Source organism: Ammodytes marinus, assembly GCF_949987685.1.
Source record: "Ammodytes marinus genome assembly, chromosome: 18".
Taxonomy (NCBI): Eukaryota; Metazoa; Chordata; class Actinopteri; order Uranoscopiformes; family Ammodytidae; genus Ammodytes; species Ammodytes marinus.
The window spans coordinates 1,396,042-1,415,615 of record NC_137222.1 but is presented as its reverse complement, the minus strand read 5'-3'; the positions used below and the strand labels follow the sequence as shown (position 1 = coordinate 1,415,615).

At 37.3% G+C, this 19,574-nt stretch overlaps 2 protein-coding genes across 11 annotated transcripts in view; one reads left to right on the top strand and one right to left on the bottom strand.

Moving 5' to 3' along the window:
- camk2b2 (calcium/calmodulin-dependent protein kinase (CaM kinase) II beta 2) overlaps window positions 1-13,576 on the top strand; it is a gene marked incomplete at both ends in the record, with an annotated part of 60,678 nt that extends 47,102 nt beyond the window's left edge. For 3 of the 10 annotated variants that reach the window (XM_080047153.1, XM_080047152.1, XM_080047149.1), the window contains 6 exons: window positions 7,251-7,319; window positions 8,144-8,188; window positions 9,580-9,628; window positions 11,109-11,184; window positions 12,765-12,859; window positions 13,341-13,576. In XM_080047153.1, coding sequence (XP_079903279.1) covers window positions 7,251-7,319; window positions 8,144-8,188; window positions 9,580-9,628; window positions 11,109-11,184; window positions 12,765-12,859; window positions 13,341-13,576 — 570 coding nt within the window. The remainder of the gene's footprint in view (window positions 1-7,250; window positions 7,320-8,143; window positions 8,189-9,579; window positions 9,629-11,108; window positions 11,185-12,764; window positions 12,860-13,340) is intronic. The other 7 variants (XM_080047157.1, XM_080047155.1, XM_080047156.1 and 4 more) reach the window with 3 other exon arrangements.
- On the bottom strand, window positions 2,753-4,105 carry LOC307265416 (E3 ubiquitin-protein ligase TRIM35-like; the record flags this gene model as incomplete). Its single annotated transcript, XM_080047148.1, has 1 exon — window positions 2,753-4,105. One exon carries the CDS (start codon window positions 4,103-4,105, stop codon window positions 2,753-2,755), a length of 1,353 nt encoding a protein of 450 aa, XP_079903274.1.
- Window positions 13,577-19,574: the final 5,998 nt, after the last annotated feature.

The following is a 19,574-nucleotide window of genomic DNA, read 5'->3' as shown; positions in this document are numbered from 1 at the left end:
ATTATCATTGACCTTTGTCACCAGTTAAGTTATGTAAAGCAGGAAATGCTGCCCTGTCATGTTTTCACCAGCAGATGGTGGTGTCGGATATCTTTCAGAGTGAAATATCTTACACTTTGCACTTTTATTTAAAGATGCACTATGCAATTTAAGAGGAGGGGATTTGTTTACATTTGAAGAGCCTGCAGTAAGTTTACAAAAAATATTTTCTCTTCATGTAATTCTTAGTATTGAATTATTCTGTCATCATCAATCAAACCAAAGTGATTTTGAGTCCCCTGGAACCACTAGAATATGGTTGTAAACCAAACTGTTGGCCCTGTAAACAACAACAGTGGAACAGTAACTTTTTATGAAGCTTTCTAACTTCAGACAGTGTTCCAGAGATCTTATTTTTTTGAATATTTCTCAGGTTTGACTGCAGACCTATTTCCTTTAATCTGTATAGATGCTATTCTGTTTTAGTGCTTTATTTTTTTTGCTTCATGCCATCCACAAACACAGCTTTATACTACATGTTAGTTAGTTTGATGAAGAAAAGAGAAATAGACCCTGGGCAAGGTCAGGAGATTTTTGTAGATAATGATTTCCTAACTCTGAACTGCTTATTTTAAAATGTTTATTATTATGTAGTAAAGTTTTGAAGGGGGAATTTTAAACATCTCTTAAATTAGATTTCTGTCTGTTTCTAATTATGAGAACACACACACACACACACACACACACACACACACACACACACACGAGGTACAGACTGGTGTGAGAAACAATACGACTCAAAATCAAAATGAAACAAGTTGCTCACCTCTTCTCCAACACGCCATGCTGAATTTGTCCCGTTTTCTGCCATTCTGCCTTCATCAGGGTGGTATGAGGTTCATATACAGTCAGTAAATTTGTCGAGTGACTTTACCATAGAAAATATTCATTAATTTGATTGAAACTGTCGAATACATTTTGGAAAATGTGACCATTAATATAGTAGGAGTAGGTATAATATTTTGTAAATAAAAAATGTTTTGACTATTGACCCTTAGAATTTGTATATAATATAATTTTATATTTTATTAATACATATATATGAATAAATATATTTATTTTATATTGTAAAAACTGGGAACAACCTCAAACACATAATTCTGAATAAACTTTGGTTGTGATTTAAATATATATCATGTGAAGCAACATCCATCTGCATAGTGTATAAAAAATACAGTTTATTTGATTAAAAAACATGTTAATTCAATTACACGGCTGGTATTTATGATGATTCAAAACAGGAAACTGCTATTTACCATTCACGTTATTAATCATGTATATACATACAAAATTAATAATAATTTGAACAATAAGAAGAAATACAGTATATGACAAACACTTGTTACAAATAATCAGACAAGAAAATCAAAACAGATCAAAAGGTCTAAAACACAAACAATTAAAAGTGATAACTGATATATCAGAGTATTTAAAGGTGCAGTGTGTAATATGACATCATCAAGAAAGTTCTACAAAGTTCTAGAATGCAACACTGCCTGGGTAACCCCAACCCTTTAGAATAATAACAGAAGCTACAGTGGCCTTCAAGGACAAGAACAATTCTAAATTTCAAACAATGCACCTGATGACATTCCAACTATGACACTTTCAAGATGGCAGCACTAGGCCTTGGTCCAAAATATGCAGAAATATTGACATATATGAGACCCTTTCTAAGGGAAAAAATAATAATAAAAAAAAAATTCAGCTATTATGCACTAAATTAAATGTACTTATGGATATTATAATTACTTTCTACAAAATCTGCTAGGAAATAAAACCCAAAATTCTACACACTGCAGGTTTAAAAGGCAACATAAAAAAGACATGTTGAAATACATCAGAAAGGACAGATTAGCTAAATCAGAAGTTCCCACAATTAATACATTTTGTCTAAAATAAACATAATTAAATCCATATGGTGAATTTCATATTAAAACAATGGTTTGTGTCTACATGTTTGTACAGTGTGTTGGATGGAAACTAAAAACGGATATTTAAACATTTTGCATAAATCATTTCAGAGAATTTAGTCAGTTTATAAAAGAAATATCTACGACTCAACAACTCATAAAGAAATAACAATCTGGGGGGTGCTTGTGGTCTAGTGGTTAGAGCCCCCAACCCCCCATGGTTAGAGTCCAGCCCGGGTCGTTCTCTGCATGTCATTCCCCCAACTGCCCAATTTCATCTCTGTCTCTCTATAAAACTGACAATAAAACAAAAATGCCAAAGAATCATCTTAAAAAAAATGAAAATTAAAAAGTATTTGTGTTGGATGGAAACAGTAAACGGAGAATAAAACATTTTGCATAATAAATTTCAAGGAATTAAGTCGGTTTATAAAATATATATCTACAACCCTGAATAACCACTCATAAAGAAATTAAAATCAATCAGAGACAGAATGTGTAAAAGTTAAAGGATCAAGCAGAACAGGGGGCGCTTGTGGTGTAGTGGTTAGACAGCAGACCCGGGTTAGAATCCAACCCGGGTCGTTCTCTGCATGTCATTCCCCCCACTGCCCCATTTAATTTCTCTCTACAAATAACTGTATAATAAAGCACAAATGCAACAAAAAAAAATCATCTTAACATATTTTTTTTTTTGTAAACAGGCAAATCAAACCTCAAATGCTTATTGGCACAAACATTTTGAGGCAGAAATTTGAACAATTTACTTCAATTCCTGAACTTCAATGACAACTATCACCTTAACAGATCTTAATCTCAGCAGATTTAGCATCACCAGCCTCTCCAACTTCAAAATATGGGAAGAGATTCTCAGTGAAAATGTCCCTGTGAGTGTAGATGAGAGACATATCTTCAGCGTCGTAGAAGGAAACCTCCCCCATGTCATAGTCCAGCTGGACTCTGATCCTCTGGAGACCCTTCTTCTCTGTGACCGTCTTACCACAACCATTATCGTATTTTCCATCAGCATGCATTAAACACCAGATCCCAAATTCTGGTGAGACACATATCTCCCCCTTCCTGTCAACTGACTCTTTAGCCAAACCTATAGTCCAGCGAGGAAGATCTCCAACTTCCACCTTCCAGCTGTGTTTCCCTGATCTAAAGCCCTCAGAGCCAATGACATCTGTATACTTAGTGCATCTCTCTGGATTATCAGGAAGCTGCTGCCATGTCTCTCCATTTCTCACACTGGTCAGATCATCAGACAGACAGAGCCAGCCGTTTGCAGTGTTTGGGTCCAGAATGACCGGACTGAAGTGGACCTTCTCCTTGATCTTCTCCCACACTCTGAAGGCCAGGTTGCCCAGGTGTTTGGCCACATCTATCAGAGCTTCTGGTGCCAGCTGTGGATCTGGCTCTGAACTCAGTTCCCTGGCTCTGGTCTGAGTGGCTTTATAACTGCTGAGGAAAGGCACCGTCTGTTTCTGCAGCTCTGCTTCGACAGCGGAGATACTGTCTGACAGAGAGGAGATTTGCTCTTTGATTATCTTCATCTCTGTGGCAACAGTCTTGCCTTTCTGCTTCTCTTCCTCCCTCAGAGCTGCCAGTCTGGACTCCTCCTCCTCATTCAGGAACTGGTGGAGCTTGATGAACTCTGCTTGGATTTGCCTCTCCGTGGACACTACCTGTTTTTTGGAGTGTTGAACCACTTCTTTGTACGTTTTCTCCACTTTGTTGCATTTGTCCCTCTTGTCCTGTAGAGACTTTAAGTCAGATTTCAGCAGCTCCTTCAGGCCACTGACTGCTTGTTCAATAGGAACCACCCCACCAAACGATTTAGGCTCTTCTGGATGTTTACTAAACACCACCTCAACTTTCTTCCCTCCATTTTCACTCTCAGATGATCCTGTTTTCTGTCTCCCAGCAAAAGAGTCAGCCAGACCCTTTAGTTTAAAATCCACTCTTGGATGATCCTTTGAAGATTTTCTTTTACAAATGGGACAGTTTGTGTGTTTAGCTTGTTCCCAGAATTTTTTCAGGCATCTTGAACAGAAGCTGTGGTGGCAGCCCAGAGACACAGGATCTCTATACGTCTCTGAACACACATGGCAGTTCAGGAAACTTTCCACTAGAGCAACTTTCTCAGCCATTTGGTATAGTATTTATCTTTCAATAGCAGGACTCACCACGTCAGTCTCTTCGCTTTTCCTATTTAATTTGTTCCAAAACGTGTGTTTTCCAGCTGAGTTGTCACTCCCTGTAATGGCGTCTCGACACTGATAAACAATGTCAAAATATACTTTGCTTTTCATTCACCTGCATCACCAGGTAAGTTATGTAAACAAGGAAATGCTGCCCTGTCATGTTGTCACCAGCAGATGGTGGTGTCGGGATATCTTTCAGAGTGAAATTTATGACTTTTATGTCAGGGAAAATGTACGTGTAGCAACAGGTATCAGTAAAAAGAATTAATGGTTACTGACCTGCAGCTCACTTTCTACACATTTCTATTTTAGTTGAAGTCTTGATGCAGGAATATTCTGAACAACAATAAACTTGAGTGTCAGCATCCTGTGGGGGAGGGGCGCTAATACCTTAGAATGGTATGACAAAAAATAGAAGTGGTTTCAAAACCATGACTTTTTTTTTAGGAAAATTTGGGCCGTTTTTTAGCTTTTTTTGTTTAAGAGAGATTTGGAGAGACAGTGTTGAAACACCACGAGTGCCCCCATACATTTAAAGTGTGTTTTCCAGCAGAGGTGTCACTCCCTGTAATGGCATCTCGGGATTGATAAACAATGTCAAAGTTGCTCTACTGTCACCAGATAAGTTATGTGAACAAGGAAATGCTGCCCTGTCATCTAGTCACCAGCAGCTGGTTTAACCGGTTATTGGTCCATGCACATTTATTTCTCTCTCTCTGTTTCATACAGAAAGGGAAGATTCTAAACAACCAGAATATTTTTTTTATAATGACTGACTTAAGTTGTTCTCCTGCCACGAATACAAAAGGCTGTTGCTGTACATATCGTTCCTTTTCAACACATGAAAGCCACCGAGGTCATTGGCAGTGATCAGATAGTTCACATATGGGTTTCCTTAGTCATTAGTGGAGTGTGTTAACACGTCTGTGGCAGCGCATAATAAGGACACCAAAGTAGAGGAAGCTGCATAGATGGTGGATTTTTTAAATTTGACTTTTCACCTGAGTAGTTCTTTTTTATTCATGTGGCAGAAACATCAGAGAAAAAACACCTTCAAAGGGAAGAGATGTGGGAGTTTTAAATTACTGGGCCCTTTGATTTTCAGTCACACTAATGACTTTTATTTCCAGTGTAAATGCCACGGATGGATGGATGGATGGATGGATGGATGGATGGATGGATGGATGGATGGATGGATGGATGGATGGATGGATGGATGGATGGATGGATGGATGGATGGATGGATGGATGGATGGATGGATGGATGGATGGATGGATGGATGGATGGATAGATAGATAGATAGATAGATAGATAGATAGATAGATAGATAGATAGATAGATAGATAGATAGATAGATAGATAGATAGATAGATAGATATAATTAGTTTTCATTAGTATCATGCAACAATTGCATTAAGGATGTGCACAAAGACTAATTTAACTGTTGTTTTAACTAGTTATTTCTAACTGACTACTCAACTGGTCTAAAATGGAATAATTAATTTACTATGTGTTTAAAGTTTTATTTTATTATTAAAAATACAAAGAATTGTTCTCTTGTACAGTAATTTACTCCCATTAGTTTTGATGAGGTTTAGGGTTTTGCTATGGTGTGGTTATATTCGTTAAATGATTAGTGAGTTAGGCTAATAGAGTTGCCTATCAAATTTTGCTTGGCATTAGTATAAAAAACATTTTTTCAGAGTAGCGAAAACAGTGATACAATTAGTTATAGAGGGTATTTTGCTTGGAATACAGGTGTGCGTTGAGATTTTGGCTTGGTCTTTGGTGCACCTTGGCCACATAAAGTTTGTAAACCACTGGACTAGACTACTAACCGTTTCTAGCTTACATTGACGAAGGGATTTCAAGGTTCAAGGTTCAAGGTATCTTTATTATCCCCGAGGGGCAATTTGTTGTACAGCCAGCAGTAGAGAAAGATGGCAAACATATAACATATAAGACAACAAATAACACAAACAGATCACATATTTACATGTGGTCATTGACCAGACTGATGGCAGCAGGCATAAATGATTTCTTCCACCGGTTAGTTCGGCAAGGTGGAAGCCTGTATCTGCGCCCTGATGGCAGCAGGGTAAACTCAGGGTACAGGGGATGGGTCGAGTCAGCCATGATTGAGCGGGCCTTCCTCAGTGACCTGTCCTTATACAGGTCATTGAGGTTGCTCAATTGGGTTCCAGCAATCTTGCTGCACAGTTTAACAAGTGCCTGCAGCCGATTTTTCTGCTTTACAGAAAGTGACCCGTGATTTGGGATTTGTTGGTTATAATTCTATCTCATTAAGTCTGTGTTCATAAATGTGGGGAACCTTCCTGGATTTATATGTGTCTAGTTTTTCACTGACAACGCTCTCTAAAAGTTGGATGACTGCACTCTTTCTGATCTTTCTACCCACTGTTACACACTGCTTCTTTATGCTATTTTAACCTGTATTGCACTGTATTTTATTTTTTATTTTTATCACAATAACCACCCACTTTACAACCATCAGCTGGCACGTCTCACCACTTATTTAGAACTTTTTTTAATATATTTTTTAATATTTTTTATTGTTTGTGAGACAAGAGATGTACAATGTCACACGCATTGTATTTTAAAAAGCTTACATTTCATTTTTTGACAAACTAATGTACAATGTAACAAGAATTTTGGATTTTTTGTTTAATGACTGCACTTTTTCTTTTATGTCTACCACTGCACTCTGCATATATCTGCTATTTTGACCTGTTTTTTTGCACTGTATATACAGCTCCGGAAAAAATTAAGAGACCAGTCTGGATTGTTATTAAATCTTCATCTCTACATAACTTATTGAAAATGCTCTAAATGACAAAAAATGTATTGGAATTTGGTAGAAATGTTGTCAGAAGTTTATAGAATAAAACCAAAATGTTCATTCTACTCAAACATATGCCTATAAATAGTAAAACAAGAGACACTGAACATTTTGAGTGGTCTCTTCATTTTTTCCAGAGCTGTATATTTTTTTGTACACACACTAACCACCCACTTTGCAACCATCAGCTGGCACGTCTCACCACTAATGTAGCACTTTTATATTTACAGCCCCAGACTAACAGCACCAGAAACAGCATAGTCACCAGTCCCAAAGGCACCACCCCTTCTGCTGCTCTGGTATGCAGCCACGTGTCTGTCTGTCTGTCTGTCTGTCTGTCTGTGTGTCTGTCTGTCCGTCCGTCTGTACCACTTTATAAAATACAGACTGTGTATACGTTTTTGTGTAAAAAAAGAGTGTAGGTTTGGACTAATTGTTGCTAAAAAAGCTTTTGAGTGACTATACTTAGTTTTTTTATTTATCACATTTCTACCTAGTGTGCCTTAAAAGTATAAGCTTTGTGTTTAAAAAAAAAAAAGTTGTTTGAGTATTTCTAGTATTATAAATATGATTGATTTTGGGACCTAAAGTGAGTCTTAATTATAATCATGCATTGGGACCAATCAACCATTCATTTTACAACCCTTAAAGCTATCCTCCATTATTTGCGTACTTTTCTAAGCTTCATTCTACCACTCATTTAAAAACGTACATTAACCATTACAATCAACACATATAACAAACATATACGTTAAACATTCAGAAACATACAAGCAAAAGTTACAAAAAACTAATATTGCAAACTTAGAGATATTTATTTAAAAACAAACTATCCTGATGTTGCATACGATGTGTTGATGTTACTGCTGTACAAACACTGTAGAACAATATGAGTACAGTCAGTGTACAAAATCCAATATTACAATATTTTTTGTTCGTGTGTTGGTTCATAATTGGGTTCTTGACGTATCAATGTATTCAATTTATTTCTCTAACCATGTATCACTCACATCTTACTTTCTATTGACCTTATGTTTATCAAACTCTCATTTTGTCATCCGTTAATCATTCCATTTTTCTTCGCCCATTTTACCTCCTTAAATTCTCTCCATTCTTCCTCCAGGAGCCTCAGACTACTGTAATCTATAATCCAGTAGATGGGACCAAGGTACATCCAACTCCTACCAACCTACATCTCTTTATTTTATTTCATTTCTTTCATGTCATCCTTGTCCTCCGTTTATTCTTTAATCTGTGTGATTTGGAGAATTTTTTAATTTATTTTGTACTTTTTCAGAATTGTTTCTTTCTTATCTCGGTGTGTATCTTGTTTGCAGTGTTGGGGAAGCGACTTGGAAATCAGAGCTTTGCAAACTACCAATGGGTTCGCAAATTGAACTAGAGAGGAAGACATTTAGTTTGGTTAACTTAAGCTAAAATGTGTCTAAAAAATATAAATTGACAATGTATAATGTGATATGCAATTATAACAAATATAGCAAATTGTTATTCACGGGTCATACACCAAAAAATTAAATTAGTTAATAAATAGCTAATTTAAACAAATCGGAAAACTGACAATCCAGCTTGAATAGGCCTGAGACCTTATCCGTAATAAAACCGTCCCATCTGGACTTTTCACAAGGACACAATTATAAGTAATGTCACTATCAGTTTTTTTACTGAGTTTAATAATATTTATGAACATTTATTTCCAAAATATACTATTTTATTCCAGGTTTTCAGAGGCTTTGAACAACTACTGTAGTTTAATTACATGTAGTTCACTACTACACCCCAACACTGCTTATTTGTGTATTTTTCTGCATGAGAGAGAGTGCGGTGATGCTGGAAGAAGCTGTGTGAATGCTTAATCTATCTATCTATCTATTTATCTATCTGTCTATCTATCTATCTGTCTGTCTATCTATCTTATACTGCCCCTCTGTGTTCAGATAAATGCTTAGCTCAGTGGTTCCCCGCTGTGCTGAGCAATCCATGTATGTCAGTGTGATCTCCACCAGATTAACCTGTTTGGGGTTGTGTGTTAGCAGCAGTGGCTAAAAAGTTACATGTGATGTCGTAAGGCCATATGTGTCTGTCAACAAAGAGAAAAGCTCAGTCCGTATAGATGGGATTGTGCCGGTGTGCTGTCTAGTCAAACGTACTCTACAGCTGTGTCTGTGCTGCAAAATTGTGGTTATATTTTGAATAAAGTCAATGGCAGGAATGTGTGTGTGTGTGTGTGTGTGTGTGTGTGTGTGTGTGTGTGTGTGTGTGTGTGTGTGTGTGTGTGTGAGTCTGATTTACATCACTTTCTAATATTGGGGATGGAGCTTCTGGAGGTTAGGTTAAAGGTGCAGTGTGTTAGCAACAGACTTGGTAGAAATGGAATGGAATATTTATTATTACACACTGTACCTTTAGGCCTGCAGGAAATCAATGTTAGTTTTTATACACAGTCCCCAAAAGTGATATAAATCAGAATGTGTGTGCGTCAACACTTGTGTGTGTATTTGCAATTTTTCATAATTTTTTTTTCATCTGTGCACTTTGCAGGGATCATCTGACAGCAGCAACACCACTATCGAGGATGAAGATGTAAAAGGTAAATAAATGCTTCACACTTTTTAAAGTTTACTTTGCTTCACCATGGTCATTTTACCATTATTAGTCCCGTACTGTATAAATACATTACCTTAATGGCCATGCATCCTGCCGACTGTTTCTAGCTTTCTAAACAAATGCACGCAAACGTAAAAGTTCCTCGTAGCCTGATCATAAAACCTTCCTCCATTAGTCTAAAAACCATGAGCTTCACTTCAACCAACTAAAACAGTAATATCCAGTTTTTAAATGAATGATGTGGAAGAATCAATGTAGAATAGTACAAAATGTCTCAGCTCTGAAAGTGGGGTCAGCTATTCTGGAGAATGCACATAGTATTAACACCAGATCATTGTTTCAGTGCACACACAGTACGGACAGGTGGAAAAGTGATTTTGACAACAAGCATTCTCCAGAATCGCTGACTCCGGGGCGCCTTTAGCTCAGTTGGTAGAGCGTCCCCCTCCCGGGCCGGGCCCATCAGCAGACCCGGGTTCGATTCCCACCCGCGGTCGTTCTCTGCATGTCACTCCCCTCTCTGCCCCATTTCACCTCTGTCTCTCTGCACTATCAATAAAGCATCAAAATGCCCAAAAAATATCTTTAAAAAAAAAAAGAATCGCTGACTCCACCTTTAATACTTTAACTCTATCAGGCTCACTAATTTTTGGTTGTAGACGAGAATTATTTACAGTATGGTGTTAGTATTTTTACTTCCTCCACTACGAATAAAGATCTAGATAGAGAGAGAGAGAGAGAGAGAGAGAGAGAGTGAGGGAGAGAGAGAGAGACAGTGAAAGAGTGAGAGAGAGAGAGATATAAAGAGAGAGAGAGAGATAATCCTTCCTATCAGCGTAGGGAGAAAGCAACGGGGGATAAGGGCGAGGTAAATCTGACCTAAAGAGCTGTGGACAGGAATAGAGAGATGAGCTCAAGCACACTCACATGCAAACTGAATATATGATGGAGGTCATACAGAGCTACACAGTGGCTACACATGGCAGGACGGAACATTTTATTTTATGATATGTAGGGGGACAACAAGACAATTTTTTGCAATGGAATAGATTTTTTTCATGTGCAGTAGCATGGAGGAGAGGTGACCGATTGGACACTCACAATGAGTAAGCAATTCATTTGAGTCTTATGTTCACGTTTATATTTGAATGTGGTTGTCAGCTGCTATCGGGAGCTGAGTTTGGTTGCTAGAGAACGACAGTGCACTAGTGGATTAAGTCGAATTGTCACATTGTTACATTCATTTCATTTTTTTAACCTGTCGTTTTCTTTAAATGCTATTTCTATTCATTTTGAGAAATGTTGCCTGTTTTCAGTCCTTGTTTTTATCATCTATTAAGTGTTCATTTCAATATGTTCTCATGTCTATCTTGATGTATTTTTATGGCCCTTATAAAGCACTTTAAAATGCCTTGTGTGTGAGTTGTGCCGTATGAATAAACTTGCCTTGTCTTGTCTTGCAGCGCGCAAACAGGAGATCATAAAGATCACAGAGCAGCTCATCGAAGCCGTCAACAATGGAGATTTCGAGGCCTATGCGTAAGTCCACTTTTATTGTCCCGTAAACATTTGTCAATAACCAAATTGTATTGTACTGTAGGAAGAACAAGTATTGTAGCCTGTGAAATGGACTCTGTCTGTCTGCAGCCATTGAGAAAAGCATTACTGTAAGTGACGTGCAAACGTGCTCCATTAAAAGATTAAAAAGAGTAATTACAGCCATTGTTTTATCCTCTCTCTCTCTTTCTCTCTCTATTTCTCTCTCACACAATCTCTCTCTCTCTCTCACACAATCTCTCTCTCTGTCTGTATCTCTTTCTCTCTCTCACTCTCTTTCTCTCTCCCTCTCTCTCTTTCTGTCTCTCTCTCTCTATCTCACACAATCTCTCTCTCTCTCGCCCTCTCTCTCCCCCTATCACTCTCCCTCCCTCCCTCTCTCTCTCTCTCTCTCTCTCTCTCTCTCTCTCTCTCTCTCTCTCTCTCTCTCTATATCTCTCTCTCTCTACCTGCTGAACAGAATAATACTCAGCAGATTAAGTGACACGTGGGAGGGGCGGTGATGCAAGCTTATTCAGGGCAGGGAATATATATTAAAATGTGTGTATGAAAAAAATGTAAATACTCTTTCTCAGTCAATTGTTATAGTTACTGAATCAGTAACACTTAATTTTAATAATAATATTAATAGGAAACTTTATTTATTGCACTTTTCGTACCAGGAAATCCATCTCAGAATTTTTTTTTTTTTTTTTTTTTTTATTAACCTTTATTTATACAGGTACAGTATATCCCATTGAGTCCGAAGACTCTTTTGCAAGGGAGACCTGTTCCCATTTACACGTTACCATTCACACACTCATTCATACACCGATAGCAGGCTAACTATCGACATTCACACTAGGCAAGGTGGGTGAAGTGTCTTGCCCAAGGACACAACAACTATGACACAAGCGGCATGGCGGGGGTCGAACCTCCAACCCTTTGATCATCGGCCAACCAGCTCTACCAACTGAGCCACAGTCGCCCAATGAATGCTTTACAGTGATAAAATTCCATGCATTACAAGCTTCACATTAAAATAGACATAAAATGAGCTTAGACTTAGATAATCATAGTAAAAGTAAGGTTAAATAGAGTATATATAGAAAGTGTTTAGCACCACAAAGAAAGCAGGCCGTTTTAAGGATCAACTTGATACAAAGGCATTTAAAAGCATAAAAGGCTTCGTTTATAAAATAGAAATTCCCTAAAAAAACAGACTTGTGGGTTAAATGTATTACGATGCTGTTGCTCCCATTTCAGGATGGAAATTAAATAATATAAAAAATGTAAAAAGAACATGTTTTTCATACTATAATATAAAGCCTCACACAGTAAAAATGCAGCGATAGTAATGCATGATTAAGAGTTTAAATCATGATATGACGACGACGTGTGAATGTCGATAGTTAGCCTGCTGCTATTGGTGTATGAATGTGTGTGTGAATGGTAACGTGGGAAAGGAAAACAGGTCTCCCTTGAAAAAGAGTCTCCGGTCTCAATGGGATTTACCTGTATAAATAAAGGTTAAAAAAAATATATATATATATATATATACGTATTTTATTTTGTTTTTACAGGAAGATCTGCGACCCTGGTCTGACCTCGTTTGAGCCGGAGGGGCTGGGGAACCTGGTGGAGGGAATGGACTTCCACAGATTCTACTTTGACAATCGTAAGATTAAAATTCAAACTTCTGTTATTGTTATTTGTATAAAATGACTGAGTTGTTTGGTATATATAGTTAAGGCAAAATACAGGGTACAATTTAGAATTTGAGCTTTTCTGTTCAGGCTATAGAAAACAAATTGATCATTGAGATCATGTCCATTAAAGATTGTTGTACAGGAGAAATATAAAGACGCAATCAGACAAGGTTTAGTCAAATAAACACCTAAATGTACATGTTGGACCCTTTGTTTATACTAGTATGAAAGAAGACATGTTATGGAAGCAAAATAGCCATAACTCTCAAAATTGATCAGAAAGAAAACAACATTTTAAAGTCATATCCCTATCTCTCTCTCCCTCTCTCTTTCTCCCCCTCTCCCCTCTCCCTCTCTCTCTTCCCCTCTCTCTCTCTTTCCCCCTCTCCCCTCTCTCTCTCTTTCCCTCTCTCTCCCTCCCTCCTCCCCTCTCTCCCTCTCTCCCCTCAGTACTCTCTAAGAACAGCAAACCCATCCACACCACCATTCTGAACCCTCACGTGCACATGATCGGGGAGGACGCGGCCTGCATCGCGTACATCCGCCTGACGCAGTTTGTGGACGGTCAGGGCCAGCCGCGCTCCAGCCAATCAGAGGAGACCAGAGTATGGCACCGCAGAGAGAGCCGGTGGCAAAACGTCCACTTCCACTGCTCAGGAGCTCCCTCCGCCCCCATGCAGGGATGAGGTATGTCAGTATAACGTATCTACGCATATACACATGTAAATATATAGCTTTACTTGGGCCAGCAGCTATTCAACTTAGCTTAGCATGAAGACAAACAGGTACAACAATATAGAGTATCTACGCATATACACATAAACTAGCCTGGTCCTACCAGACCGTCCTACTTCATTTCATGTGTACAGAACGTCTGACAAACGTTAACTCACTTGAAGGCGGGTGTCTGTTGAAGTTTAAAACTATTGGATCTGCCCAGTGCCACACTGGATCTGCCAACCAATTGCATAACGTTTGGTCGTGACGTATGTCATGTGCCGGCTTCTGAGCCACTCCTGCACAACCATACTGACTTACTGAAGGGAAATGAAAATTGAGCAGTATGTAAGCGGGCGGTGCCAGGCTACACATAAGGCATGGGCTGGTATGATATTCTGACGGTATGACGGCACTTTTGAGAGTTGTTCTTAAAGAAAATTAGTAAAAGTTATATTTATAAGTTAGATAACTGAAATCAAGCTCAAAAACCAATTGTGCAGGTTTGAATTCACTAGTTAACTATTTGTCTACTTTCTTTCCAGGTGCACATTGCTGATTCGGAGGCAGAAAGAGAGAGAGAGCAAAAAAAGGATAAAAGTGGATAATCTAAGAGAGCGTAAACAGCCCAGAGAGAGAGAGAGAGAAAGGTGGATGGATGATGGATCTCTCTACCTCTCTGCAAAAAAGACAGTAACACCCACCAAGCTCACATACAGCGCCTAACTTAACCACACTACTACAATACAGCAAAAAAAAATCAGCAAAAAAAAGGACACACTCTTTTCAAGCCCCACACGTCTTGTGTCTTCACTCGGCCTGTTTGCTGCCCAACACTCCTTTACTCTGTGCCGCAAAAGCCTCCAACGTGTTCTTTTACTTCTTCTCAAAACGTCAAAAAATCACTATGAAAATGAAAGAGAGATTGGTAAATTCAAATGTTTAAGTATCAACTGTCTGCGATAGATGTTTTGAGTTTTGAAGCTAAAAACTGAAACTTTTGAGTATGAAGGTAAACTGTCTACATTTGAGCCAACTCATTATCTTGGGCGCCCTTAGCTCAGTTGGTAGGGCGTCCCCCCCCCATGGGCCTCGGCCAGCAGCGGACCCGGGTTCGATTCCAGCCCGCGGTCGTTCTCTGCATGTCACTCCCCTCTCTGCCCCATTTCAACTCTGTCTCTACACTATCAATAAAGCATAAAAATGCCAAAAAAATATCTTAAAAAAAATATATATCTCTCATTCATATGTAATGGAACTTCTAGTTTTGAGTTCCACAAACTAAGACTTCCAAAAAGTAAAAGTTATGCCAACTTGTTCAAAAAGCTTATCAGACAGATTTAACACTGTTTAATGTTTGAATCAACATTCTGACCGACTTGGTTTTGTTTGTAAGACAGAGAATAAGTTGGCATAACTGTTATTGTTTGAAATTCTTATGTAGTATGTAGATCTCAAAATTCATCAAAAAGTTTTTATATGTATGAACTTAAAATAATAAGTTGGCTCAAATGTTGGCAGTTTTCCTTTCTCATGCAGACAATTTTGAATTTTCCAAAAATGTTATTGTTATTTATTCTCGCATTATTATTATGGCTGCAGTCTATGGTTGTGCTCTTTCAATTGTACAGAATATTTATTAATCATTTTGAACCTTTAAATTCTGGTATCTTATTGTTCTTTTTTAACGATGAGCATGACTCCTACCTATGTTAGTCTTATTACTGATGGGTGTTTTTTCTGCACGACTACTGCTGCCTGTGTGAAATACTGAACAAAAACTGCACCTTGTTGTCTCAGACTTGAGACCAGTGGGTGTGTTTTACTGTAATAATTATCCCTTTATGTTTTGTTATTCAATGGATTGGGTTCCCACGGTCATGAAATTCCTGGAAAAAAATATATATATGTTTTCCAGACTTGAAAATGGTCTAGAATTAACTGATTTTTTGGGGGGAAAGTTTTGAATTTACACAAATGATCACAAAAAAAGAAATCCAAAACATGTCTTAATATTATGCAAAAAATTGTTCCTTGAAGTACCATTGTTTAAAATCTTGCTTGCTTGCTTGTCTGCAAGAATGCGTATAGTAGGAAGTGCGTGTTTAATAGCTTTCGTAACTACAAACTTAAGAGAAGTAACGCGGCATTGTTGAGCCATACGGTTGCAAAACAGGTCGACCTGCTTGTAACTTCTCTAAATTTAGCTTATGGAAGTTGGATAAAAAGTCATGAAAAAAATGTATTTGTTAAAATGTGTGGGAACCCTGAACTGATATTAATTTATTTTTTCTATTTATTTATTTATTTAAACCCCCCTATCTTTCCCTGGAGTGTATTTGACCCTGAAACCAATGCCTCTGTGTGTGTTCGCCGGATGTTTTCCAAGCCGCTATGTAAGACAAGTGAAAAAAACATGCAGCATGCTAAGATATTACCGTCGTTCTTTAATGGATTCTCTATGTGCTGAACATTGCAAGTGAACTGCTGAAACTATGACAATGGTTGAACACTATAGTATCACATCTGTTTTATGTCAAAATTTTTCCAGTCAAATCGTGGTGAAGAATTATGCTGTAGATGATATTTAACTGCATGATATTCCAAGTTTAAAAAAAAACATTGGTATGTCGGGTGTTGCCGTGCATTTTGATGATTTTTTTTATTATTATTTATTTATTTTTTGGATTGAATTGTTGGTGAGATATAATCTATTGCCTCTAATAAAGTATGTTTGTGTTAAAATGATAGTGTAGTTATATGACGATCATGACATCATAATATGCCTTTTTCAATGAAATTGCTGGATCCACATGCGTTTTAAAAATGTATTAAAGACAAAAACCCAAGATAATAATTTATCTTTTATTTATTTTATTTTTTTAGAATTGAGCCAGCTGATAGACACGTCAAAATGATTTCACTTCAAGGTATTTATTTTTTTTTTTAATTTATTATTTAATTTTTTGGGGCGTTTTATGCTTTTATTAGACAATTTAGAGAGACAAAGTTGAAATGGGGCAAAGAGGGGGATTGACATGATATAAAAAAATAAGAATAATATTATCAGCTTCTCTCAAAATGCAGCTTTTTAGTTTGCACTTCTATTTTTTTTTAAATAATTCAGTTAGTTGCTAGAATCAAAATTTTAGGTTTATTGCTAAATTATTTTCACACACACGGGCCTACAAGGAACTTGCCTTGGTCTGTTGATGGCTTCAATAACCTTAAGGTGCAGTGTGTAATATGACATCATCAAGAAAGTTCTACAAAGTTCTAGAATGCAACGCTCCCTGGGTAACCCCAACCCTTTTGAATAATAACAGAAGCTACAGTGGCCTTCAAGGACAAGAACAATTCTAAATTTTAAACAATGCACCTGATGACATTCCAACTATGACACTTTCAAGATGGCGGCACTAGGCCTTGGTCCAAAATATGCAGAAATATGGACATATATGAGACCCTTTCTAAGGGGAAAAATAAATTATTCAAAACATTTTTTTCAGCTATTATGCACTAAATTAAATGTACTTATGGTTATTATAATTACTTTCTACAAAATCTGCTAGGAAATAAAACCCAAAATTCTACACACTGCAGGTTTAAAGAAGATAAGTGAAAGCAGCATTGCACTTTTATTTATTGGCCAACAAGTTGTCAGATTTGAATATAGGACAGATTAATGGGATACAGTGATACCTAAAACTATTATGCTGCAACTCATGACCCGCATTTCCAAACCTGTCCATAAGAGGGCGCCAACATCCTACAACTATTATTTACTGTATGTCTGAAACATGAGAGGCTGGTCTTAAACCTGCTGTGTGTAGAATTTTGGGTTTTATTTCCTAGCAGACTTAGTAGAAAATAATTTTAATATCCATAAGTATGTTTAATTTAGTGCATAATAGCTGAAAATTGTTTTTAGAATAATTTTTGTTTCCCTTAGAAAGGGTCTCATATATGTCCATATTTCTCCATACCTTGGACCAAGGCCTTGGCGCCGCCATGTTGGGAGCGTCATAGTTGGAATGTCATCAGGTGCATTGTTTATAATTTAGAATTGTTCTTGTCCTTGAAGGCCACTGTAGCTTCTGTTATTATTCAAATTATTACACACTGCACCTTTAAAGGTGTCATTAAATATTATGACATCATCAAGTGGTACTATGGCTCCCGTTCAGAGAAGCAACAGAAATTCTTCAAGAACATTCCAGCTGGTAGTTCTGATGGACACAGTGTGGCCAACTGTTCCATTCTGTGCTTCTGTAGAGCTGATGACATTCCAACTATGACGCTTCCAACATGGCGGCGCCCATGCCTTGGTCCATGGTATGGAGAAATACAGAGATATAAGAGACCCTTTTTAAGGGAAAAAATAATAATAATTAAAAAAAAAAATCAGCTAGTATGCACTAAATTAAACGTACTTATGGATATTAGAATTATTTTCTACCAAGTCTGCTATGAAAAAGATCCCAAAATTCTACACGCTGCAGGTTTAAAGATGCATTTTCAGCATGTTTTTTTATTAGAAAATGTTTCATAAAGCTTACTCCTCTCCCTTATTTTTACTTGTAGCCACATGAAGAGATTGATTAATTGTGTGTGTGTGTGTGTGTGTGTGTGTGTTTCCATATGCATTAGCGATAGGCCTATACCTTTTGCTGTTATCCAATCAGGCTAAGAAAACAGTGGGTCCTGTTCACACATCATTGAATCAATGAACACATAGATAAGAAAAGAACAACGGTGAAATGCAAACCAATTCAATATAGGCCACACAACCCATATTTACTTTCTTTACTCAGGTGATCATTAGTGTTGCAACAAGTAGTCAGCTCTTTTTTCTTAAGTAAAGGATACAGACGGGACTCACTTTAAGAGGTGGGATAGTGATGTTTACATTGTGAGGTTGTTAAGTTTATTAACTTGCTCTGTAGGCTACTTAGGCCTAATCAGTGTACGGACTGTAAGTTTGGACCATGAATTTACACACTTGGCACTGAACCAGAACACAAATAACTTATTAAAATTTTTTTTTTTTTTAAATAGGATAAAAATACAGTAAAAGTATTCAATTCTAATTTGGTTGGACAAATTGGACGGTTAACTTTACGCTGTCATAGAATATTTTTATCTGAACTGAATCTAGATTTTAAAATGCATGCATTGAAATCCTATCTGTGTTTGATAAAAAAAGAAAAAAAAAGAGCGAAATTAAGTGGTAGAAAGAATACATTCGCTTAAGAACTGTAGCCTACTTAAAAACATGAAAGTTAACAGCATGTATTCTTTGTTGTATGGTTATTGTCTCAATTAAAATAGCCTACAGTTTATAAATAACCTTTATTTCTTCCAAGCATTAGGTCAGTGTATTTATTATATGAATAATGAAGTGAAATTGATGAGAAAAAATAAACAATTTCAAAAATGTTGTCGATTCTCATGAAAAAAAAACACATTTTGAGTTTATCTGACGCAACCGTACTCTCTGCTGACGTCACTGTGGGCGTGGCGCAGATCAGCACCAGAGTGATTAGACAGTGACCGAACACACACACACACACACACACACACACACCACGGACACACACACACACACTGCAGTCGTTTTAGTTTATTGCTGCTGCTGACTTTGCTCCCTCGTTTTCTACACACACACACACACACACGCTGCAGGTTGTGCGAGAGAGCCGCCCGTCAAGTCAGCTGTTAAAAGGTAAGGTTATCTAAAAAATAATAATAATAATAATAATTAACGTTATTTTTAAAGTTTTCGCTAACTAGAGAAGAGACGTTTACTTTTAACTGATCGAAGGCTGCTCCAGTGGAACGCTACAGTTTTTAAAAAACGTTTTGTTGTACTGTAGCGTTCCAGAACGGAACGGTTAGTGTGTGTGTGTGTGTGTGTGTGTCTGTGATTGATTGAAGAAGTGCACGTGTTTTACTAGTGCTGTGGGG